This window comes from Gallus gallus, chromosome Z (assembly GCF_016699485.2).
Source record: "Gallus gallus isolate bGalGal1 chromosome Z, bGalGal1.mat.broiler.GRCg7b, whole genome shotgun sequence".
In the NCBI taxonomy this organism is placed as follows: Eukaryota; Metazoa; Chordata; class Aves; order Galliformes; family Phasianidae; genus Gallus; species Gallus gallus.
In genome coordinates this window covers 24,087,020-24,113,160 of record NC_052572.1, presented here as the reverse complement: position 1 = coordinate 24,113,160, position 26,141 = coordinate 24,087,020, and the positions used below count along the sequence as shown (strand labels likewise).

General features: G+C 42.8%; 1 protein-coding gene across 8 annotated transcripts in view; it reads left to right on the top strand.

Annotated features, from left to right (window-relative positions):
• Window positions 1–26,141, top strand: part of IQGAP2 (IQ motif containing GTPase activating protein 2) — a 116,118-nt gene that overhangs the window by 6,120 nt on the left and 83,857 nt on the right. For all 8 annotated transcript variants that reach the window (XM_015277326.4, XM_015277323.4, XM_015277321.4 and 5 more), the window contains 1 exon segment: window positions 14,293–14,392. In XM_015277326.4, coding sequence (XP_015132812.1) covers window positions 14,293–14,392 — 100 coding nt within the window.

Below are 26,141 nucleotides of genomic sequence, written 5' to 3'. Positions count from 1 at the left end.
GCTTTGTAGCTAAGTACAGAGGATAGCTGTGCCTGGAAATCCAGTTATAGTGATGTAAAAACAAGACGAAATGCTTAAAAACTGAAGGACACAGTGGCTTTGCAGAAAACATGGCCCAGCTTCTTTCATAAGTGAAACTGCTGATTTGAACCAGCCTTAATTACACTGGGATTCCAGCTCCCACCTTGCTGCTGACCTCTGCAGATTCTGTATAGCCTGAACTTGCTGAGATGCCTTCAGCTGATCTTACGGGCTGCTGTGAGCTTTGACTCTCAGCGGTGTGGTTGCACAGAGACCCAGCCTGTCTGGAGTCTGATCACTCCTTGAAAAGCTGATCTGCGTGGCTGGGTTTCAGCCTCTTCAGTGGCTGCGGTGACACAGCTGCTCCTGCTGACCCTGTGACAGGCAGCATTTATGGCCAGGTGGGACTGCAGCAGCCAAGATTTAAATGAGTTTAAATTGCTCTGGAACCACACCCTGAAGCTGTGGTTTTGTGTGTGCTTTCAGTTGGCCCTGCTAGTGTGAGTAACAGCCTTGACTCCTTCCCCTTTTTTTTTTTCTTTTGGCTGGGTCAGGTCTAATCCCACAGTCAGATCTGCCAACCTGACGGTATAGCTGGCACGGGGATGAGCGCCAGGATCAGGCCAGGCTAATCTGAGCTGTTACTGCTGCGTGTGGTGGTGAAACACGTCTGCAGAGGGGCAGTGAAATATGGGGGTGGCAGTGTACAGGGGGCCCCTGGGCACACGGGTGGCCCCTGTGGGTGGCCCTGCTGCGTACACTGCCAGCTCAGCGCCCCACCTGGGTGCACTATGAAAGTGGGTTTTTTGGGGAAAGAATTTGGTCTCACGTGCCACGGTTTCATTAAGCCGCGGTTGTCAGTAAAGGTGCTGCAGCACACAAGCACTGCTGGGGGGCTATGAAAGCTGTAAGGAACAGTCTAAACAGGCTGCTTGAACAAGAAGGGAAAAAGTATGCTGCTTGTACAAAAACTAAAGAGTCAGTGTGTTTTCCCATCCCTTCTTGTAACGTTATTCTGAGTTGCAGGGCCTCAGAAGTGTGGGAACGAGAAGCAGTTCCTGATACGCACTGCTTGTTCCTGGGATTTTGACTCGTGTCAGGGAAAATAATTTGCCCAATCAATACCTGTCTGGCCTCTGTTCAGCAGTAAACAAGGCTTGATTTCTATATGTTCCCAAAACAATGTAACAGAAGAAATAATGCACTGAAATAGCAGCACGGGTTTTGTGGTAGTGTAATTTAGTGCTGGAAAGAACAGCAGTTATGCTTAGATTAATCTGGGATAGAGTGTTTACCCGGGAAAAATGTTTGGCTGTTTTTTACAAAACCAGGCACAGAGAAAACATTATTTCACTGTATCTGAGCTCAAGCTGTTTTGAATGCCACTTCTCAGAGTGTGGCAGGGCGGTTGTTGCTGCTCTGCAGTCCGTGGTGACAGGGAGATGGGCCAGCCCTGCTCTGTGTGTGTTAGCCAGCTTACCTGCAGCAGTGGGATATGACTGCATGTCACTTTGGGCTTGCATCACCTCTGGCTGTGGTCATAACAAATCTTGAGAAAATGCATTGCAACACTCTAGAAGCTATATGTGTTTTATCATATGCGAAGGAGATATCCGGGGGAGGGAGGGAGGGTGGGTGGGGGAAGACTAAGCACATGATTTTGCTGAAGATTTAACTGATGTGGATTGTTTTAGAGCAAACTGAATGTAATTTTTTTTTTACTATTTTGGACAGGAAAAAAAGCAGAGTAAGGGCTGCTGTTTTCCATAATGCTGGACCATGGCAATAACACTTGGTAATTTCTCCCGGGTTTTTTTTGTCACACTTGGACAAAATTAAGTACCTCCACAGACGTTTAGAAACACTTGTGATAAAAGTGAATTTCTGTAACATTTGCCTATTTCTTTACCTGAAACTGTGGCAGTAGGATGAGGGCCAGCAGTAAAGCACTGCTGTGCAGGCTGAAAATGCTGCCTGATGAGAGGTGTGTCTAAGATCTCCAGATGGATGAAGGAAAGAAAAAACAACAAAGTGTTTAGGTTCCTAGAGCAATAGCAGAATGTGTCTGCAAAATCCACAACTGTGATCAAGTTATTTCAATTTAATTTCCAGAAGTCATAAAACAGGCTTTCTTGGGACCTGATCATCTGCATGGAAACCGTTGCCTGTTAGGAAGAAGCGCCTTCCTTCAGCTCACTCATGACAGCAGTAAATCTGCAGTCTAGCAAAAGCTGAGAAACTGATAGTGAGGTGTAACAAGCTGTGTTGAGATGGTGAGTCTCTACAGAAGGAGTTCCCATGTAGTATTAGCAGTTGTGATGGAGCGGTTATTTTTCAGAGTACTTTGATCCCTAAAGCGGTTAAGTGCCTTGTAGTAAGGGGCTGACAATAGGTGGTATGAGTGAGAAACCAGCACAAAGCCGGGAGGAGCAAACTGTTAAATCTGTAGCGAAAGTTCTTCTGCAAAGGGAGTGGACTGTGGCTATGTAGGAGATGACAAAAAGTCAGCACCGAGCCCTTGCAGATGTGATTTCTCATGCTGGGTGGAGGATTCAAAACCTGAGAACTGACAGCTCAAAATGATGTTGAATTCATGTGCATTGCTTGTGCTGTGGTTGCCACAACAGTGATGAATGCTAAATGTTCTTCCTGTGTTTTAGTGGTCTTTGTTTTGCTATTTCAAGCAGAATGTTTTTGTTTTGAGGCGTTCTCACAATGCTCCTGATACTCTCTTGCTATTTTATTCATAACTGACATTTAACATTGTCACTGCAGTGTTTTCATGAGTGGGAACGCACTCAGGGCAATGAAGAGGCTGTCCTGAGGTCAGCTCCTGCTGCATTAACCCAAACCTTTTTGAGCGAACTATGGAGTGGAGACAAGCAAGTAACCTGAAAAAATTAAAGACAAGAGGTGGACAAAATTTTTGTATCAGTTTAGAGGAAGTCTGAATTCAGTAGATCTAACAGTCATGCACCCACCAGTTTCTAAACATGATTTAGTGAAATCGTATCTTGTGTGTGCAGCTGTCAGTGACTTGCGGTGGGAATGGAAGAGCTCTGTTTATTGATAAGGGGGAACATCTGGCTCACTTCAGATCTGATGACCATGCAGTGAGCAATGGTAGCTGTGTCTTTGTCAATCCAAGCAGTTCTGACTCCCAGTATTTAGGCCATAGACCTGTTGAGTGAAAGGGTGGGGTTTTGTTTGCTCTTTTCTAACCTTGTTGTGAGAGCTGAGATAAGGCTTTTAGACCGTTCGTGCTTCAGTTCACTCCCTCAGTTTTAAATCCTGGTAACAAAGGAAAATTTAATTCTTATTTCTGGGCATGTATTTCAGTGAGAAATAAGGGTCAGACCACTTGGAGCAGTCCCTAGGTGCAGCATGGGCCACTGTTCTACAAGCAGTGCTTGCCTGTGACTGGTGCCCAGCAGTGAGGGAGCCTTGGGAGAGAGTTAACTGGAGCCAGCGCTGCCAGCCCTGATAACTCTGCGGGTTCTGGTTGCTCACTGTGGAGCAGGGGCAGACAGGCAGGCTGCAGGTGATAGATGAGGCCATTACTGATACGGCACCGCCTTTGAACTGCTTACCTGCGTGGGTACACCATGTTTGTCCTCTACATGTGAGAACCTATCATCTCACCTATGAAGCAGGAATAAAGAATGTCTCTCCTGCCTTACAGTACCTGGATGGACTGGCACAGTCAGTGACAAGTTTCTAGGGTGCGGTCTGGATTTGTGAGCCCTTATACTGCACCTCTGTCCTCCTTTTTCTCTTGGTTCCTGGTCATGCTGGACCACCTCAGCTGGAGAAACAGCCAAGTGCATTGTGGCCTCTGAATTGTTTTGCTGGCAGCTGCACTCCCTGGGGAGCTGGGAACATGGCAGGAGCTGACCTGGCTCTGCCAGGTCTCTGCTACTAGGTGCAGAGCGATTCCTAATTGCCTGAGCTTGTTACCGTGTCTTTCTATTGTTGTTCTGTACCATGTCATTTCTTTCCTGTGATTTGTAGGCTGCTTTTATATTGAAACTTTTCAATTTAATTCTATGGGTCAGTTAATTCTGTAGATGCGACGTAAATTGGCTCAGCTGTGTTATCCCTGGCTCTTAAGGCTTTTTCCCACCCACTGACATCTAAAAGGTTGCTGTGTGCTTATATATCAAAAAATTGAAATTACAAACTTCAAACATATTGAGACTCTGGCAATTATTTAGGAAGGAAAAGCAAAACGGAGATATGTTCTCCAAGGCTGCTGATCTCATGACATGAGTATTTTTCTATTTTATTAGTGTACTAGTGTTTGTCTCTTAAAGTTAAAAAAAAAAAAAAGCTTTGAATATCCAGGTGTTTTCTGGATGTCCTTTCAGAATGAGAGAATGAAACAGTATTTTAGACCTTGGTGGAGGATGGACTCTGCAGCAGGCTGACAGCGTGGGAAGGAGCAAGGGACAGTGAATTGTCAAGGTGTCCAGATGTCAGGGCTGAGTGTCTCTATGGTGCAGAGTGTACAGAGATTTACAGAGGTAAATCTTTCTCAAGATTTACCCAGTGCTGAAGTGTTTTTGCTTCTGGCTTTATTTAGGCAAGTGTTTCCATCCTCCTGAGTCTTATGGTTCAGATGCTGAGACTCAGGCAGCTCTTGTCAGTTACTCAGACTCATTTTTCTCCTCAGAGCATCTCTTTCTTGCTGCAGCATTCCTACTTGTCATCTTTTCTGTTCTTTGACCTACATCTTACCACATTTTCTTTTGCCTGCAGTGTGAGTTTTCTGGTGGGAAGCTTCTGATGTTAAACTCCCAATGATCTGAATGCTGAATCAGTTTGCCAGCTGCTCCCATACAAGCAGGTTATCACTCTGGGAGGTGAAAGGAGCTTTTTCCTTCTCTCTCCCCTGCCCTGCTCCTATTTTTGTCTCCCTCCATTCTCATAGCCAAGAGTAGCTGCTTATTTACCAACATCCAGGCAGAAGGCGTTTATTACAAGTGCACCTGAAATTGCTGTTGTGGTCTCAGACTGTCATGCAAATCAGATTTTTGACACTTCAAAGACCAAAACCAACTACATGTTACAGGGAGTTATCTCAGTTGGTGATCATTTAAATGGCAAGCAGTGTTTTGAGTTTCTCCTGTGGAATATGGACAGTGACCAAAACTAGGTTTTAACTAGCTTGCAATTTGGTGAAACATCAATGACTCCTGTCAGTCATTTCTGGCTTCTTCAGGCTCTAGAGTCCCTTGCTGCCACAGTGAGCCTAGTACTTTTTCTGTTCCCTTGAGAGAACTAAGACATCTCAAACAGCTTAGTGAGTGACCTTAGCTACTGGTTGCAGAGTAGAGCATCTCAACTGACAGCCATAGGAGTGATAGAGCCATAGGTAAATGCAACGTGTGCACAGAGGAGGGGTGGACCATCCTGAATCTGGGCTTCCTGTTGTCACTGCAGTGGGTTCAGTCTGTGCTCTGTCTTTTCCCCCTGAGAGCCTCTAGTCTTTCCTGTTCTTCTGCTCTGCAACGTCTTGCGCTTCATCCACAAACATTTATGGGTGGAGTTGTGGCTACAGGTGATACAGTGACTACATATAATGAAACATGCCTTTGGGGCTCAGCAGGAAGCCAAATGTATGTCTCTCTTTGCTGTAGACAGTAACATTTTGCTGTGCCGTTCATGGCTGAGCTGCTTATTTTACTAGCTTGGCAATGTTAAACTATTTTTTTCATTATTGCTTTTATATTTTGTTTGTGTGAAGTTGAACAGGTAATAAAAAAAGCTAGTGTTTGCTAATAAAAAAACAAACATTTAAAGTAATTCTAGTGAAATGAACAGAGCAAATGGCAAACGTGTCAGAATACATGGAATTCAACTCCCAAGTTTAAGAAAGCAGTGAACATACGAAGCTGACAGAGGAACCTTTCACACTTTAATAGTTGATTCCTCACAAATTTACCTCTGGAGAAGGAAAGCCTGTTGGAAATTCCTGCTGGAATATGTGATAGTATTTCAAATGCCTTGAGCCCCCTGTGAGAATCTTAACTGTTTGTTTTTAAAATGCCTTATTTAAAAGTCTGCATGAAGAACACCATGCTTGCTCTGTGTAGAAGTTTAACACACCTTTCAACCTAACTCCTTAATAGTGTAGATTTTCCCAAGCTTGACTGTGTTAATGACTATTTAGGTGAAGATGGGATGACCTGCCAGGAGAAGAAGTAACTTGTCATTGGTGTTCAGTGCCTTTTCATTTCCACCAGCCTGAGTCTAAGGCTTGCAACTTTATTACAGTAATGTAGACCAAGTTGGTATCAGCAAACAGTTTCAAGGTCAAGTAGATAGTTCACAGAAAGAAGCTAAGAGTTCTAAAAGTATTCTGAGTACCTGAATCTCGGGGCTAAGAGTTGCATTGAGGTGACCAGCTAGTGAAGTATACAGAGATAAACAGCTTTAATAAGGAGTTACCTGAGATATTTCTACAAATGATGAGGCTGGCAATTAAATGTCGGTGGAAGAAGCTGGCAACAGGCAGGCTTAAAAACTGCATTTCATGTTTATAATAGTAGATGACAACATTTGCCTTGAAGCTATCTGAAATTGTTTAGGGTTAGATTTTCCTCCCGTCAAACTCACATTCCATCTCTGTCCTTGTTCCTCCAAGTGTACAGAACAAATACACTGAAGTTAAAATACAGTGAGTTTTATTTTACTACATGAGTTAAAGAACCCTAGCAGGCAGGAGATGTCTGCACTCTGGTATCATACAGTAAGATAAAGATAGAACTACTTAATGCCTACTGTCTCTACTATAGTGACACTTTATTGTACTGCAGAAAGCCTGATGTCTGAAAGTAGACTAAAGGTTATGTATAACTACATGCAGAAAAATGAATGTTAAGTGTCATAGCTGTGCATATGATTACTTGCTGAGTGCCAAATTCATCTTGTGTCTGTGTAGTTAAATGTGACTTTGTGAGAATACACGTATCTTGAGACGTGTCCCAGGAGTCTGTCAGCCCTCTACCAGGGTCAGCATTTGACAGACTCCATGAAATCTAACAGTTTTGATACTTGGCTCCAGAAACATGGGCTGTGGTTGCTGTTGCATCGCAGACCCTTTGTATGATAGCGCTAAGGTTTGTAAATTGAAATAGTACTCCATTTCTGTAAATGGATGTGGTTGGACTTTGTGGTATGAGATACAGAAGACTGAGGCCTTTTGTCAGAGAAGTGAGGGGAAAATGACTCTGGGAGAGTGAATGCACAGGCATAAGTCTCCACAAGAAAACTCCAGGGAAGGAGTGGTTTAGCGAACACTTAATTTTACATCAGTATATCCTTTTACTGGACTTACTGTAGTAAAAATGGTGAAATGGTGCTTCATTTTTCTGTGTGTAATGTCTGGCAGTGAAATCTCATCCAGAACAGTGACCCAGTATGTCCTGCATGACAGATTTGTGACAATGTTTGCCTGCCTGGAAGATGTTTGTATTTGTGTGTGAAACTCTGAGCCTGCGTGCTTCAGACAACATAATAACTAGATTAAGAAATCCACAGTCCTTTCTAAGGGAAGGAGAGAGCAGTTACTGAGGGGAAAAATAGAGATTCCAGGTTGAAGAGCCTCATAATTTGATGAAGTGTGTTAGTCTACTGTCTCTGGCAAAACTGTCCTCCAAGTTCACAGCTGTGGTAGATTTTGATTGCTTTATTTTCTGTACAGAGCCCTTTCTGGAGCAGATGTTCAGCAAATTGACTCAACTTCCTTAACTGGACCCATAGAAGGAAGGTTCAGGCCATCTGGTTGTATTGCTGAGACATGTTCTAGCTGTTTGCAACTGTGCTCTTTGGAAGAGGAAGTCTATAGAGAGCTGTCCTGACCAGAACATTAGATTTTTCTACTGAAGAGAAATATCTGCCAACACAACAGCAGTCCTATAGGTACTGAATGCCCTAACAGAACTCCTGTAATATTTGGTTTTGTAATAAGTTTTTCCTTGGTGACCTCTTGAACGATCTCTGTTCTGTTTTAGGTGGCATATTTTCCTCTGCACAGTCTGTAAACTGTGGCACTGGATACCTGTGATTTGGTATTTGGGAGCAGAGGCTCAGGAGGAAATTCCGTCTGCCTCTGTAGCTTTGAGTAGCATTTTTTCCAACAGCCGTGCGTGTAAACCTGTCCACACATTTTTCAGCTGCCTGGCAACACTGTGAGCTCAGGTAGCAGTGAACCTAGTCAGAGAATATGGCCACTTCACAAGCCTGCTCCAGTTACGAGGGCTGGCTGGTGCTCCATTTGCTGAGGTAACCCTAGGAGCAACCATTGAGCCATGGTGCCCTGGGCAGAGGCAGTCCTGTCTACCTGAAAGTACACATTTTAACAAATAAAAGATGAAACTAAATTCATTGGACTAGATCATTCAAGTTATGAAAGTATACAACTGCTTAGTCCTATAACCAAAGATTTTGGGAGTCACCCTGATCTAAAATGCATTAAGCTTTTTCTTGAAGCTCCAACGCTGAAGTGTGGAACAAGCAAATGCTTCATGTTCAGAGATTTTCATGGTGCATACAGCTGCAAATGGAAAGCCTCCTGGAGTCTGCTCATCACTGCTTTTGTACCTGGCTCTGAATTCATCAGAACAAAGCATCACTCTGGAGGTTTTGTGCAAGGGGCTCTTGGCTTTTATTTTAGTGATCTTTCAGCTAATGCAGTACAACAGTTAAACACTTCTCAGTGCATTAGTGCCGGTGATATGGGGATAGACTTGGGCGGAGGAGGCAGGGAGATGTGAGGAGGGGACACAGAATTTGCAGAACTTCCTGCCATTGAGTAAGGACTTGAGCTTGTCTTCACATACTGAGTCAGTATGCCAGCCTTCTTGTATTGCCATCTGCTTTACACAGCTCTTGGGATAGCATACAGTTAGTACTGTGAAACAAGGTGTAGATGATGTTCAACAAATACTCCAGTCAAAAACCTTTATTCAAGCATTTCATTGTAGTCTGTTATGTCTTTTTCCTTCTCCCTCAGTTCCAAACTTATTAACTTTCTGTCACTATAAGAGGATTTTAGAGGTACTATACTATATGGGAAATGTGGAGGTTGGTGGCCCTGCCTGCAGCGGGGGAGTTGGAGTTTGATCCTTGAGATGCCTCCGAACCCAAGCCATTCTATGATTCTCTGTCTTGTACTGATTGCTGTTGTGGTGCTTGCTCATTTCTCACTTTCTATGGGAAACTGTCTTTGGTGGCAGGAACCTGAGAGGAACTGGCACAGGCAAACAAGATCATCTTCTTTGCCTTTGTCAGTATGAGAAGTCTTCTGGTATGCCTGTGGCAAATAAAGGACCTACTTTCTACAAGTAGCCATGTGCAGTTCCTGAGCTACTGCTATCACTCATGTCTAAGTATGAGTGAATGACCAGGATGCCTTAAATGGTGCTATATGTGTTATGATAATACTTTTCCCTGCCTCAGTTCTTTTTTTAAGAATATAAAAACTATCTGTTTTGGAAATTTCTATCCCAGCACAACTTGGAATTTTCTTGTAAATGATTCCATAAGTTTACATTCAAAAATTAAAACTAAACTTAGTTTTTCTTGTACGCTCTTTAGCTCTCTTATAGGAGGTTTGAGTCTGGCTTCACTTAAAAGTAAAATTCACGTATCCGTGGGGAAGATTGAAAGTCACTGTGCATTAGACCTGTAGAAAACATCTTATTTACTGCCATATCAAGTATAGTGACACTGATGTGAAAAATATGGTAAACTCAGTACTAATGCAGATTATATCTAACCTTGGGGCCTTCAAAATCTTTGTCGTGGCTATAATAAGAGAGCAACATTTGCATAGCTAGCAGTTGTGGAGCTCTTGAAATTATTGTGTAAACTGAGCAAATGGGAACCTGAAATTCTGCATCTCTTTCCAGGTGCTGTTGTTCAAGATTATGGCCCCTGTGCACCTAATCCTGTCACAGATTTCAGTAACTGTATTGCGGCTTCATAGGTAGTGGTAACGTTTCTGACAGCTCACTCAGCTCAATTCAAAAGCATTTACGTCTTCTCTATTTCATGCTGAGTCAGACCGAGGAAAAAGTTTCTTGGGACACGTCATATATAGCTGCACGTGGCACTTTAGGACTAGCTGTCCTTGTATTAGAGAGCATCAGAAGGAATTCTTGCAATCCCCTGTTTTGTCTACTGTTCCATGGAAGTGGTACACCATACCAAAATACTTTAAATAAAAGTGAATGCAGCTGCAGTATGTCAGGTGATAAAAGTCTTAACTCAGAATAGCCCTGTGTAAACAGACTTGGGAAGTGGAGGGAAACGTAGAAGGAGAATATATGTAAGTTGTTCTTAGAATGCCTCTTTATTTTCCATTGAATCAACTGAAGTATTTGTGGGAAGAGTTTGCTTAGACAACTGTTGCATCATACTGTGTGCCACAGTAAGTCTATTTGTTCATTTTTGTTGAAAATTAAGTGTGGCAATTTAAGCTTTAATGCTGCTGGTTGCCCCATGCAGTGCTTCCTACACACTCTTCCTTCACTGTTTTTCAAGGAAGGAGCATCTGTAATGAGGGAATCTGACTAAGCATTCTTTTTTGTGTGTATTAACTGCTGGCTAATGGGGTGGCAACATCTTAAATGAGACGAAATAGAAAGCCTTTATGCACTGCACTGGTATTTGTCCATAGATTCATAATATTCTCTCCTAAAGGAAATAGCTGTGATGTTTTTCTGAATTCCAAATCCAAAATCCACAGGCTGGTACACTGAATCATAAGGTGTGATTTATATATATATAAATATATAATTTTTTTTTCCAGTATAGCTCCTCTATAGTGAACATATGCCTTGTTCTGTGTCATTTAGCTCTTTTCAGCAGTAACATTTTGAGTCTGTCCAGATCCTGCTTGGTCATACCAGTGAGCTGGAGGTCTCGCAATGAACCACAGCCCTGTTTACTCTGTCCCAATAACATCCTTTATAATAGCAATCATTTCAGTTCAGCACTGTCAAGAAGCTACTGATAAAGCAGAATGCATTTATTATTTCATAATTCTTCCCTGTCTTCTGACTGATAAGTGCCTTGTTAGGCAGAGAGACTTGAGTACTCTATTCTGAAACCAAGATCATCTTTGTGTTGAACTTTGTGTGAATGGGCATACCCAAAGATATATGCTGGAGTCTATAGTCAAAGACCAAAGCCCTTGCGAAACAAATGCTACAGTAGAGTAAACCTTAAGGATCCATTATTTTGAAAGTCTTCAAATTAATCTCCTCTGCAGTTTAATCCTGGTGCTGCCTTTATCCTGAGGGTTATCAATGCTGTTGCTAAAAGTGTCTGCAAGAGTTTATTTGATGTGGTATTGCTGTTGCTCTGAAGCCAGCATGTACTGGAGAGAGAAAGCTCAAAATGGGTCTTATCAGATGGTGTTGCAAGAGACTTCCCAGCATAAGCAGTATAGGGTTGGCACTCCCCATACTCAGATTGTTTGGAGCTCATTTTCAGCACATAACCAGATGCTTTGACCTGTCAGGAAAGATGTCTGACTTTCCAACCCCTGAGCTGCTGATACAGTGTCTCTTCTAGAAAAGATCTGTCATTTACTTTTCAGTGTCTACCAGCTACTTGTCCTCTACTCTTGTCTTTTTCCCTCATTGCTGAAAGATTCTCCAAGCAATGACTACAGCAGGCCCCATTGCTGTCATCCACCCTATGAGTTGCTCTTCACAAAAAATTTTAATGAAGAATTTAAGTTGGCCAGGTCTGCTCCCTTTCCTGTGATCTTGTTGAGGATGGGAGGGACCTGTGGACATGTAGATCTCAGACTAGATAGTAAAGCATTAGAGTTCAGGTAATTTCCTAGAATGTTTATCAAGCCAGTTGTGTGGTTTTTCGCTCCCACTTTCAGATAAGCTGCCTGTTACATTGCTTTGATTGATTGTGGCAGATTGTGTTTGGAGGGCAGAGGTAAATGGTGGGAGCAACTAAACGTGTGAGCTGAGAGGAACAGGAAATGGAAGCTGTCTGTCTTCCAAGAAGGACCAAGGTCAGATTCAATACCAGCTGTCACATCACAGTTGACAGGCCATAACAAGTCAGGGCAATTGGCTGGGCTCCTCTGTTGGATGGCAATTGCCATCATCCATGAGGCTTGTACCTTTGGGTCAGCAGTGATGCCTGAAGATTGGTCCCAGAGCTCACTTGCATAAAGTAGTGTATTAACACTGAACATGTGGCTCACTGGTACTTTGCCCTTGCCTCATGGAACCAAGACTCCTGTCCAGCAGAACAGTGACAGGATGTGGGATCAGCCTGTCGTGGACATGCTGGTGATGTGGACAGCAGAGCTCCACAGCCAGTTTGCCATGCTGAGTGTTTTATGACTTGAGCCTCATGTTTGCCTCCACACTAGTGTTTCAGTTCATGATGAGTGATGACCTGATTACAGTATCTGAGAGCTCTTTTTGGAGTGAGTCATGTTTATTGGAGATACCAGACTTGAAAGAGACTCAGAGCAAGACATTTGTTTTATCAGTTCATGAAACTTCTGCGTAATTAGGAAGAACCATCTTAAAAGCAGAGGAAGATGAGAGATATCGGTGCTTGCGATGATTAAAACTGAAACTACAAAGCTCAAAGCAACTGTGTGATAAATTAACAAATGTATGGTAGCTTCAGTCCAGTGTGGGTGAGTAGTGTCATTTCTTGTGTACTCAGTGTGTGTACTTGGTGTATTCCTGCTTGGCAACATGGGTCCTTAGTATGCTGAAGCAAAAGGGGTCTGTCCTGGGTGTGGTGTCCATTTGGAGAAGGAAGTATTTTAAATATCACTACTGCAAAATGAAGTGGAAGTGATTTTACTGTGACTTTTTTTCATTAACTTCAGATAGATGGGATCACTTCCCATTTTTTTCTTTAGGTTCAGCTTTCAATGTATGTACAGTCTTGTAAAGCACAGCTTCTTGCTTTATTGTGGTGTCCTTTACCCAAATTGCTCGTATCAGCTCAGGAAAGTGGTTACTCACTAAATGAGGCAGTTGCATCAGGGAAATGATGAAAACTCGTTCATGGCTTGCATGATCTGTATGGCAGTTCAACTAAAGAAGTGTTGAACAGTGCATTTGGGAAGAGAGGATCTGTTTTTTTTTTATGGAGTATACTTCTTGATGGTCGCAGTTTGTGAGATTCTGCAGAAGGTGTCTGGCCCAGCCCTCTTTCTGTCCCCACCCTTTACTTGTATGAGCATGGCTGCAGTTGTGCAGTCATTCACATCAGAGATGTGATCCTACAAGCAAGGCTCTTCACAAGTCTTGTTTTCCAGCAAGGTCTGCTCTCTTTTCTGCTTCACAAACACAGCAGTAGGTCAGTCAACTCTGGCACAGACCTGGAATTTGTGGTTGGGAAACATGAGAGAGGGTAGGTCAAACTCTTCTGGCAGCCACCAGCACAAACAGGGTGTCATTTTGGTAACTGGTGTTTGAAGGCTTCCTTCAGCATAAGCCTCATGCTATGATTTCACGAAATTCAGACAGAAGTCAGTGGTACTGTAGTTGCCTTCAGATTAATTGCTGGAAACATCTGAACTTCTGGGAGGATTGAAGAATTGCTCACAGAGGGGCTGTGTTCCCAACAAAGGGGGACATCCGTCACAGAGTAGTAGTTAATGATCAGGGATGTTTCCAGCTGGAGATGTGCAGAGAGTCATTCTTAATAGGCTCCTTAATGGGAAGTGATGTGGTATTCATACTCCTTACTGCTGAACCACATCTCCTTCATTTGGTTACAGCCCTTATCACAGGGCCCATCAGTGAGAGGCAACTCGCTCTGTTGCAGGTTAACAGCTTGTTGAAACTGCAGCTGGCTCCCGAGTTGCCCTTGAGACATATTTGCAGTGCATTATTTCCATCTCTGCTGCTGGAGGGGCAGCTCCTCTACCCAATACTCACTGGAGTGGTCCCCATACTCCTCTGAGTATGTGTGAGCTGAAACTGTCAGCTCCCAGACATAGCTCCACCTGTATGAGAATTCATTCCTGCCCCCATATCAGGTAGCAGACAAATGTGAGACCTTCTGGGGCTAAGCAAGTGGCACTTGAGGAATTCAGCCTCCAAGAGAAAAGGTGATCTAAATGTTTGAGTGCCAAAAAAAAAAAAAGGCCACTTTCTTGGAGGACAGACTACTGTCTTAGTTTCTCTTCTTTGCTTAGGCTTTCAGTAAAACTGCTCTAAACCACCACTGACTTTTGTGTAACTTGATATGGGTCTCTCTTTGCAGCTATTGTGGATGATGAAAGGCTTTCAGCAGAGGAAATGGATGAAAGGAGGCGTCAGAACATTGCTTATGAGTACCTCTGTCACTTAGAAGAAGCAAAAAGGTAAGTAAATGAAAACATTCTCACATGCAGCCTTTAAATACAGAAGTTGAGGCATGCTGTGTTCCTGAACATTGTGACACTTAGAACACTTCTTCGATTAACTTAATGTTGGGATTTGTAGCATTTCAGTATGAGAAACAAATGCATAAGATGGAAAGCTTCCTTGAAAGAGTTAAATATCAAGAACATCTCTTCAGAGTTGCTGTGGTGACCATCTTCAATGAAAGCAAGGGCTGGGTGCTAAAACCTAGGTCTGTGGTTTCATAAGATGCATCAGGCTCATGTGGTGGACTGGGGAAATGTTTATTGTCCTGGCTGCATGGTCCTCCTCCCTTCTTGATGCCAGTGCTTTTGTGGAGTGACTTGGGTTGCTAAGATGGCAGATCATCACTTGGGATCTTACTGGGTTAATGATCTGTATCAGCTGAGTTTTTTTGGTAGTGTGGCTAATGCAGACAGCAGTAAGACAAAGACTCTGCTCTTGCTTTAGCTCCTCTAGCGCAATGATCACATTTATTTCTCTTCCGAAGTGGCAGTACTGATCTGCAAGGGCAAGGGATTTTATTACTCCTACACAATTATACCATCACATTTATTCTTCATTCTCAAAACAAATTCAGCAATGTTTTTGTAATTACCAACCAAGAAAGTAAGGTGGAATATCCTTGTGCTTTTGGAGTAGCTCAAACTGCTGCCATTATCATTTGTAAACATATATTCATACTCAGAGATGGGTCAAAATTTTCTAAGATGCTGTCATGCTCCATTGCTCCTGTGGTGCTCTGTTGGTAACCATCCCACTTTGCTTTGCATCTGTTGATCAAGTTGGATGACTTTCCTAGAAATTCCTGTATGCGAAACGAAACCTTTACACTGATAATTACAAGATATAAAACCTGGAAAATATCAGTGTGGTGGCCAATCATGGGATGCTTAGAATGGAGCAACCTGGGGTACCTCAGTCAGGAATCAAGAACAGAAGATTGAACTGGGCTTTGAGTCTACCGTGCTCACCTCAATCACTGTGTGGCACTGATAGCTGCCTTTCTAGCAGCTGTGGGGGAAGCTAGCTGCCATTTAACTTGTCCTAGAGGCACTGCTGTAGAAGTCAGCCTCTTTCTTCATCTTTCTATTCACTGTTTTGTCCTATTTGCTGTGGCAAGTGTTGCCTCCTTTGCTCTTTCTTCCTCTTTTTATGCAGGGTGTTTTCCCTGTTTGCATGTTTAGGGTGTTAATCCCCTCTGGCAGTGGTATGACACTGGCCCTGCTCTGTACGCTCCCATTTGCCTCCACTGTGCAGTTGCAGGAGATTGCCCCCGGTCAGCTGAGTCAGCTGGCTACACTGGCAGGAAATCTGCAGCTCTTTTGCTGAGTTAGTTTTCTAGTGGTTTAGTGAGCTGAATAGTGTGATCAGGGGGTCACAGAGAATCAGTGCTGGCAAGAGGAAGGGGATGGGGGGCAGCAGGGCTCCAACATGGCATGCTAAGAGGAGGATCATCTCCACTGCCTCAGGAAACCTCACTCTGAATCAAGCTTTGATTATTACTCAAGGTTCCTCCTCTACTTATTGCAACTACACATCCTACTGGCTTCTGACAAGATGGGAATATTAAGTAATTGAAGTAACCCTTGAAACTCAATGCGCAAATGCGATACTGTTTTTACAGTTCGTGAATTCAGTTAGCATCTGCTCACCCCCCTCCTATTTCTTTCATTTACTTTCATAGGGATTTGTGCTACTAGTGGTATTCCAAACACTACTTAGTTTTGCTCACTGGTGACAGGACTCACATCAAACACTTATCTAGACACTTCAGGGCTGTTAGGTACCTGGAAGCATTTCTGGATCTCAAGTTTTGGAATGTTAATGTTAATTGCCAGTGCTACTGTGTGAGTTGTGTATGAGTGCTACAGTATAGGAGATCTCGTGTTTCCCTGGCAGTACTGCTGAGGGGAAATGTCACAGGTTGAGTGAGTGCAGCAGCACCACACTGCTGGGTGCCCTTCTGCGCATGGTGATGAGCTGGCAGGAAAAGCAACTTCTTCTAAATGAGTAAGAGGAGGAACTGCTCGCTGTCAGTGGTTTGAGTTTGTTTACAACACAAGGTGACGGCTGCTCAGGCGAGGAAGAGGGTGAGATTGCTTGGTGGGGAGAAGGTGATGCTAGTGGTGATGGAGGCATGGGGATGCTGTCAGATAGATGGTGTGGCCTTGGAGGAGGAGAGAGTGAGGGAGACTTTTCCCTTCACTGCGAGCTTTTGGGGGATAACTCAGTTGCATCAGGATTCTTTGCCCTGGAGGGGGCTATCACTACTATGGAAACACCCTAGCAAAAGTCTGTATGAAAACTTGGGGAAATGAGCAGGAATGCTTGTATCTTAAAGCAGTGCAGTTCCTGTCCCTTCTCATCTGCAGAGAGTGATGTGAGTTGGGGTGATCTGGGGGCAGCTTGAGGTGGGGAAGGTGCTCAGCTGGTAACATAGTGGAAGAGTGAAAGGCATTGATAATGTGGCCTTTGTACTCCAGCAGCTGTAGCATCCTCCTTGTAACGGCAGAGCCTGAACAAACCCAGCAGTGCTGGAAAGCAACATAAGCTCAGAGAGAGCAGCAGAGCCATAATTCAAGCTATGGCAAAATGGGACTGATCCACACTTGAAGGCTGGGGTGCTGGCTGCATTGTCAGGATAAGGGCCTCGTGTGCTTCAGGCACAGCCTGACCCACTGGAGCAGCGGCTGCAGATCCCCCAGGCTGCTGGCAGGGCAGGGACCATCGGGGTCGTGCTTTCAGCCCTGTGCTATGAGACACATGGAGCTGCAGCCATTGCCCTTCTGGGTGAAACCTGGGAGGGAGAACTGCATCTCTGGTACTTGATGTCTATCTACAGTTACAAGCTTTGCTTTTTTTTTTTTTCCCTTTGCCTCCTATAAAACAGAATGCAAGGAGAAGGATCTTCTAGTATTCATGGCTCTATAGATAGCAATGACAGTTGAAATTGATAAAGCAATGCATTTTTTTTCATTCACTTGGTAGCTGTAGAAACAGCTGAGCAGCAGTTTACAAACAATGCATTTTGACCCATACTGAAGAGAAATAAATACAGAAATAAGAAATAATCAGCAGAGGAGTGCGGCAAAACATGGCTTTATATACAATACTAAGGAAGGAACTATGCTCTCTGGCAATATTTGTAATCAAAATATTGTTTTACAATAACATTTCAAAATGCTGAAGTTAATTAAAATGGTGGATGTGTACTTTCTGCTGCTGCTTTATAGACCTATGTTTGCACACTTACTTCAACTGGCTTTAATAAAAACTATCTCAGTTTAACATGAAACAAGAATTCTGCTGCTGGTATTCTGCAAACAGTGCCTTCTGTGCTAGGCACAGTATCTGTTATAAGTATACAGATATGTTATAAGCATAGGAAATTGTTTTTTAAACACAATGAGTAGGTTTGTAGTACCTGTAGAGATGAGTAATGTTTGAAAAGGGTGTTGTATTTCATACTGGGGGGGAAAAAAAAGAAATTATCCTTTTAGATCGTTGGTTCTTTTCTGCCTAAAATCACACATTTGAGGACAAATAATGGCTTTCATTGTTCATATGTACATATTCATATTTGTCTTTAAGGAAAATTTATTGCTTACTGGAAACATAGAGGGCAAATGAACAGTCTCCAGTATCTTTAAACTCCTGAGATGAATAAAATAAAGAATAAGGATTATCTGCCTTTGAGCAATGTCAACATGAATGCTTAGAACAGAGTCTTACCAGTAGTTACATGAATACCTTTGCAGTGCCATTTAGGAATTTTCTTTTTTCCTTTAAAAGATAAAGGTGGGGATGAGTAACAGCTATGCTGCACACTGCTGCCTTATTGGATAAGGCAAATTCTAACAGATAAAACTTGCCACAAAATCCTCCTTTCCAAAGATTACCTCAGATTGTGCCTCAAGTTTGGCTTGTGCTGCTGCTTGTCTCTGTGCAGTTATGCATTTACCTGTCAGGGAATGAGAATATGGGTCTGAGGGTTTTTAAGCTGTGATTGAAGCTTTGGCAGTGATGCAAGTTGAGTTTACAGTAAAACTGTTGTGGCTGATGAGGGTTATAATCATCCATAATTAAGCAAGCACTATTTTTCTTGGCTTCTTGGAAATTATAACTTCTAGTGCTAGGCTTCAATTTGCACAATGGGATACCTCATCTTACTTATCTTGCCTCTCTGCATGAAACTGAACAGTTTTACAGTATCTACAGCAATTTCATAATCATACCTGCCAGCATTCCTCCTTCACTTTTTTACTGATCCATTCATCAGGACAGGGACTCATGTGAAACACTGAAATGAGAGGACAGTGAAGACAGGGAAGGAAAACTCTTGTAGGACTTTCTTCTGAGAAATCTCGAAATGGAATTGGAGAAGAATGAGAATTTATTTTTACAGTAGGAAATCAAATCATCCCTTTTAGACTTCAAAGCCTGCCCCCATTATTGTAGTAGGTTTTATTAAATTGGTTTACAATAGCTATTTGCAGTATTGGTCACTGATGAGATCACAATTGGAATCTGTTGTGAGAAAATGCACATGCATTGTAATATGCTTAAAAGGTCAAGACCTGAGGCACTTAACTGGTTTAGCTAAAGTTAACAGTTCTGTGGTACCATTACACCACAGAAGTCTAGATGTGCCATTTGTTAGGATGGAGGGACCGTGGGTGTTTGCTTTGGAGACCACCTTGGAGATATCGTATGAAGGCTTAGCATTAAAGGAGGGTTGGCCAGGCTGCCTGCTGATATTTCTTTGTGTTTAGGCAGGTAATACGTGTGCAGCCCTGGGAGCTCATGGGTGAATCAATGCAATTCAGGTGCTTTGTTTTCTGCCTCTTTCTTTCATGCTACAGAAAGTCTTTAAAGTTTTGTGCTTAGAGACAAATGTGTAAAATTGTAATACGTCTGTATGACTGACCACAAGCAGCAAATGTTAGGATACTTCCTGGTAACCTGGTCTGCATGGGTTCATCATAAACCGTTCTTCACACAGTAGCAGCCCATTCATATCTGGTAGATTATGAACTTTGGGTTCTCTCTCCCCTCTCTCTGCCTTGTGTCTAATAGATCAGCAAGCATCTGCTCTGTAAAGGCCAAATGTTTGAAAGTATGATGCTTCACGAGATTAAATTCTTGGAAGAATCTTATCTGGCTGTATAGGCAGTGATATACCTGTCCATGAAATAGGTCGTTCCTCAGAGTTATTGATCAGGAAGCATACTTCTCACCTAGCAGATTGCAGGTTACTGAGTTAAACACGTTTTTGTTCCAGATAGTCATAGAGCTGGCAGTTTTCACTTGGAAGTGTCAGCAGTATCAATCTGTCCAAATAATTGCTTGGATAGCAATATTTGCATATGAAAAGTCTTACTATTAGGATCTGAAGGAGGGGGAAACCTTTGTGCTGCTATGAGAGAACTCCTGCTTCTGTACAGCATGCACTGACCTGCACACTGGGATGTTGAGGTAATTCCTGCATGTTATGGGTCACTGCTTTGCCTGTATAGTTGTTGGATAATGCTGCTGAGTAATGATGGATGTGACCTTTGTTTTTTTTTCTGGACACTGAACTGTATAGCACTTAACCTATAACATGCACTAAAGCAAATAGTACAGTCGTTTCAGAACCAGCTCTTTCCTAAAGCTTTCCTTTTGTTTTAGGCTGTACCTCTTGTAAAAGGAAGCTTTTCTTTTTAATAGAGAAGCAACCAGTTTGAAGCTAGTTCTGGGCTCTGACACCCGCATATTGGTGCAGTTTTAAGTTCAGCTTCACCACGATAGCACATGGAACTTTCATTTCTGCTTCACTTTCTCTGTTGCAATTTAGATGATCTGTGGAGAGACTCAGAAGCAAACTTGCCTTTATACTCCACCCATGAGCCTAGCTGCCTGTCAGATCAGATGGCCTCTTTCTGCACCCTGTGTGTTCCCAGTTAATATTAATGTAACCTGAGGGGGCCTCATTAAGGTATCAGTAGTAGCTGAATCATCAGGGCATTGTAGGCAGCTTACCAAGGAATAAGGGAAGCAGGCTGCAGAAGGCTGCTAAGATGGGGTTCCCTGCATGTCACCAGCCTGAACTTCCACATCTGTCCTGTTGGCGATGGCAGAGGAAAGCTTAGGGCTGAGCTGTGCATGGAGGAGTTGATTTCTGTCTTGTTCAAGGAATTCCTATGAAGTTACTGTTGAAAAGAACCTGTGACAGTAGCTTTGGAGGTGGAAAGATACTGATTCATCTTTTGGTTGGTGTTTGGAAGGTTTAACTGTTGCTGTAAAACTTCGGGTAGTCCTATACTGTTTGCTGATTAAGTCATGTGCTGTTCCTACACATCTGAGAGCAGGCGAGGCTTTTTGAAACCTGGCATGTTAATGATGGAATAAATCACAGTGTGAAAATCACAGCATGAGTGCTGGGTGTGCAGGCTTCTGTTTGAGGCCAAATAAAACCCTCAAGTTCTTGCCACCATGTTCAAGTTAGGGCTGCGAAAACAGCCATTGGTGCTTCACTTTTTGCTTGATTTCTTTTTTTTTTTCCTTCTTCCTGTTGCTCGTGCACTTTGTCATACAGCATGGGGGAGGTTTCAGGGTAATTTCTTCTATCCCACATCTAACACTGACGGGAAAAGATACATTAAGCCAAGAATTTATTTGGAAAATTTAAGTGACATATTTACTCTTTTAGCCAAGTTCAGTGACTTGCATGTTTCCTTGAGATAGTACAACTTAATTAAACTTGCTTAACTGCATATGCAAAGGAGTGCTTTCTTCAGAGCACAAACAACAAGTATTCTTTGCCAAGGCTCTTCTTTTGCATAAAGTGATTGGAGGATTTATTAAAGACCAGTGTAGATGAGAAAATAATCAATGAAAGTATTTGTTTCTATTCATTAAGAGGTAGGCGATGGACCAAAATATCCATGCTGTAATTGCCCACAGTGTGTGTGTGTGTGTGTGTGTGTTCAGAATTAATCTTGTGCTAGCTACAGGATAAAGGAAGGTAGCAGTTGTCTTCCTATTAGCATCAACACATGTCCCTGGTCACTTGGTGCATTGCATGGCTTTTACTACACACTTTGCATCCTCCTTGATGACTAAAGCCTGAAATTGGTTTCAGAACAGAGGCAAAATGTGATGATATTTTGAAGCTAGGGGAGGGGCAGGAAATTAATAGGATTGATCTCAAGTTTGATGACCTAGGAAGGATTTCACACAGTTTCAGTAGCTGTAAATCCTAGGCAGGTCCAGCTCAGAAGCAGTCTTCCACTAGTTGCAGTTGTAACAACTCTACCAGCTTGAACAGGAAAATCTTGCAGACTTTCATTTTTGAGTCAAGAAGAGAAGTGTTGACAAATGAGTTATCAGTGTGCACTGAGTACAGATTTGTTCTGGCAGGATGATGTTTAACTGCATGTGTAATTTCCCAGGTACTTGGAGGACAAATATGTAGCCTGCCTTGGGAAGAAGGATCATAGATTTGCAATTGTAAATATGTACTATAACTGCTTGAGGTGCAGAAATGGCCTGCTCATATTGCTTTATGTGGCAGTGGAGATGAGAGCCTGGATTTGATTCTGGTTCTTATTGCTCCCACCTGAGTTGTTAAGGCTTTTGGTTACTGGTGCTGTTTGCCCCTCAAGGAAAATGATAATTCTAGTCTGACAGCTTGAAGTCTTCTGCCATCTATTGCATGTTATTTCTAAAATTTGATCACTGTCAAAGAGATTTGTGGCATTTTATAAAGTTAGATGTAGTAAATAAAGGTGTAAAATGAGCTCTGTGATGAAAGTTACCTTTATAACAGTGCTTTTCAACACCTCTTTTCTGCAACCCAACCATCTGCCTGTCATAGTGGCAGAAGCAGAATTCATATGTGAAAGCAGTAGAAGTTGCAGCTGTACTCAGGCACCTTTGCTGTGCAGAGATCATGCTGTTATGGCATGGATAAGCCCAGGACACTGATGTGTTCACTTTACAATGGTCAGCAATAGGGAGAAGCAGTGGAAATGGTGTCCCGTGGGGTCAGTACTGGCACTGATGTTCTATAATGTCTTCATCAGTGACATCCTCAGTAGGATTGAGTGCACCCTTAGCAAGGCACCAAGCTGCGTGGTGTGGTCGACACTCCTGTGGGTTGGGATGCCATGATTCTATGAGTAAGAAGGGAAAGGGAATGGTTTGCTGGAGTGATGAGAAAACCTACTGCAGGCTGACTCTCTCCTGGCTCCTTTGCATGTGCACTTTGCCCACCCAAAGGACTCACCATGGGTCGTATAGAAAGAATCAAATGTATACTAAGTTACAATCTGTAGTAGGAGTGCCTTTAAAACCTGTCTGTCAAGTAAGTTTCTCTAGGTTGAGTAAATACCAAGATACACATCAAACATCTACAGGTTGCACCAAGCCTCTTTTCTCTGGAAGAGAAAGCAAGCTCTGAAATAAGCTGGAATTGGTAAGCGTTATGAATTGAGCTGCCTTCCTTTTCTGAGAACCTCCCAACCACAGATTGCATCACCTCACTTGCCATAGCCAAAGGAAAGCACAGAACATTTAGCTTGAACGTGTCTGCCTTTATGCGATGCACAGCTGGTCATGTGGGATTTGCTTGCATTGTGTTTGGTGGAGCGCCAGATCCTGGTCTCAGCTGTGCTGTTTGGAACAGAGTTCAAGGGGGTTCGTGACTGGAGCTGGGTTTTAGGACTTCCCTGTTCTGTGGATGTCCATCAGAAAATGGGAACAATCAACTCGATACACCCATTAACTGAGTTGTGCTTTCTTTTTAGCTGTTTCCTAAAGCAAAAATCAAAACTTTGCTTTGTAGCTGCTATCTTTTAGGAGGATTTATGCTTTAGTTGGAGTCTTGAGAAACGTGAAAGTAAATTACTGAATGATGTCGGCATATCTCTGTATTCAGTTCATGAAGCTGGCAGATACTTTCTTAACATTCTTGCTGCTTTCTGTCCCCCAGACAGAGACCTTGACCTGCTGCTTAAATAAATATATTTATGTTGTGATTCCAATTTCAACATTTTCTCCACTTCCTCAAGGCTAAAATGGTATCACATGATGGTTGCTGACAAATATTACTTTGTCTAATGAGAAGTAATAGGAGAGAAAACACTTCTAAAGTAGGAGTTTGTTCCAGGTGGTATTATTACACCTGTGCTTCTATGTTCAAGACAAGCATTTAATAACATGAGATGCCCAGGAAGAGGTAAGAGGCAGCAGCTGCTGGATTGAGACCTCTGAAATCTGTGAAGGGCTGCTGAAGCACTGTGTGTTCACAAGGGTCAGCAGAGCTGTTGTTTAATATTGGTTCTGCTTTCGAAAATCAAACCCAATATCTGTATACTGGCAAAAGACTATTTGATGCAATTTGTGTTTGACCTTTTCTGTACTACAGACACATTTGGATTGGTTCTTTTCTAAATAAAGACTTTTCCTCTCTTATTTGTCACTAAATTTCAAAATCTGTGGTCAGACTCTGTTGTTGCTTCACAGACCTTCTAAAAACACAGACACCTTAACTGCAGTGCTCAATTCTCATTAATTGTATAGTTCCTGGCAAGTTCAAAGATGAACACCTATCCAGTTCTTCCAGCCAACATCCATATGTTGAAAAGAAGCCACTTTTCTCAAGGCAGAGTTCACAGGGCTCTCTGGATATTCTGTTTCTATGCTGTCTGTGTACTGAGTGACACTGGAGCAATTGGATCTTCTGTGAAGATCCTGCTTAGCTGGTACTTTAGTAACATGATTAGATTAATAATTAATGATTTGTGTGCTCTGTGGCCTCTCGTGTAACTCAAGATACAAGCAAGGTGGCTGTTATTAAAAATTTGCATGCCTGCAGCATTAAAAAGGTTTATGGTTCAGCAGCAAGAAAAAATGTAAAACAAGGAAGTGCCGGATGTACTGAGTCTCCAGCTTTCTCTTACTTATGGGAATGGCTGGGAGTAGGGTTAAAAGACAGTGCAAGAACCATCTGAGTGTTTCCAAGGAAGATCAAATGTCTTCTAGGACCTCTGCTCTTGTTCTTGCTGCCCTACAAATGTTGAAAATAAAACTGATATGAAAGTGGCTTTCTGACCTTCCAGAAAGCCTTAAGAACAGTACAAAAGATAGTCCCCTTTTAACCAGCAGAGTATCAAACTACAATAAACATTTAATTGGGTTAAACTAAATGCTGTGTGCCCTTGGTGGGTGTGAGAAGGTTCAGTTCTTTGGATAAAAGAAACAAACAAAAAAAGACGGGGGGGGGGGGGGGGGGGGGGAACTGAACTCTTGGCTGAAGTGCTAACAAGATGCTGAAGGAATTACTTCCTTATATTGGCTTTAGGTCTCCCACTTCTCAGTTTCATTTGAAACTGAACAATGTTCCTGACCTTCCTCTACTACTCATTTCATTTTTATTTTCTTCTAGCTATCTTTTAGTTTCAAGTCTCAGACTTCAGAAAACTGTCTTTAGAAGGGCAGGAAAGAGCAACAGAACATGTAGTATGAGTCATGTCACACAAAGCAGCTTCGTGTGCCAGTATCAGGATAACCCTTAACTTCTGGATTTCTTCTTCCAGCATATGGATGTGGTAGACATTGAAATGTATGGGAGCTGTGTTGCTAGCCATTTCAGGCCTCTCAGGCTGCCTACTGGGCTGGGAAGACTCAGCAGTGGGTGGGATGGGGGGTGTGTAGGTACCAGCCCCACAGGCTGAGCAGAGTGGCCGTCATAGTGAGGTGAAGGGTATGGGGTAGGTGTCATGCCCTCCCCTGCCAACCTGGCTAGAACACTTCAGAGGACTTTTGTTAAATGCCTCTAACAGTTCACACCCATATAGGTGTACCCTTGCTTTTCCAGGGAAGTGTGCAGCATGGATGGAGCAGGCATCCAGTAGTGAGGCTGGGGCTGGTTTGGGGCTGGTCACAGCAGAATGGGGAGAGAGCTGTACCCTGCCTGGGGTGTCTTCCTGCTGCAGAATAACATCCGTTAAGATGGGCTGAGCAAGGTATTTGGAATGGGGATACATAAATGCATCACCTGATCTATGGGTGTCCACATATCTGGCACAAGACATTCAGAGATCTGTGCATCACTTTTGGAAATAACCATGTGCTGAGTGTAAAATGGCTGTCACCTTGAAGTGAATCCTTTCACAGGGCTGCCTACTAGAAATATTCTGTCTGGGGAGCATTAGAGCATGCAAGCGAAACAAGAAAACTGCATTGTTTAGAAGTACAGCTTTGGTAATGTCTGATAAAGCACTTTCTAAAATAACAGTTGTTAGAGCTTTTGCACAATGCTGCTTTTATCCACGTCTGACATTTAAATGTTGAAATGCTATTGAGTCAGTGTTGCAGAATGTTTTTGTGATGACCGTATTACTCTGAGGAGTCTGATCAAGGAGCCAAAAAACTGAATAACCTCAGGCACTTTTCTCCTGCCGCATCATCTGTTGGAAAGTTTCTCTCAAGGCACATATTCACAAATCGTGATGAAGTACTCTGACATAGTGCGTCCTGGAAAGTAGCTTAATGAGTCTAAAGTGCAATCCTGACTTGTATAGAGGTCATGTCTTAAGAGTCAAAAGTGCTTGAGCTGGTGATAAAAATGAGCCTTTGTTGTAATTCACTGCTGTTAGCCGTGCTGGCTTACAGTGCTCTCTGTGAACTGTGTTCAATTATTTTAAAGGTAAGACTCCGAAC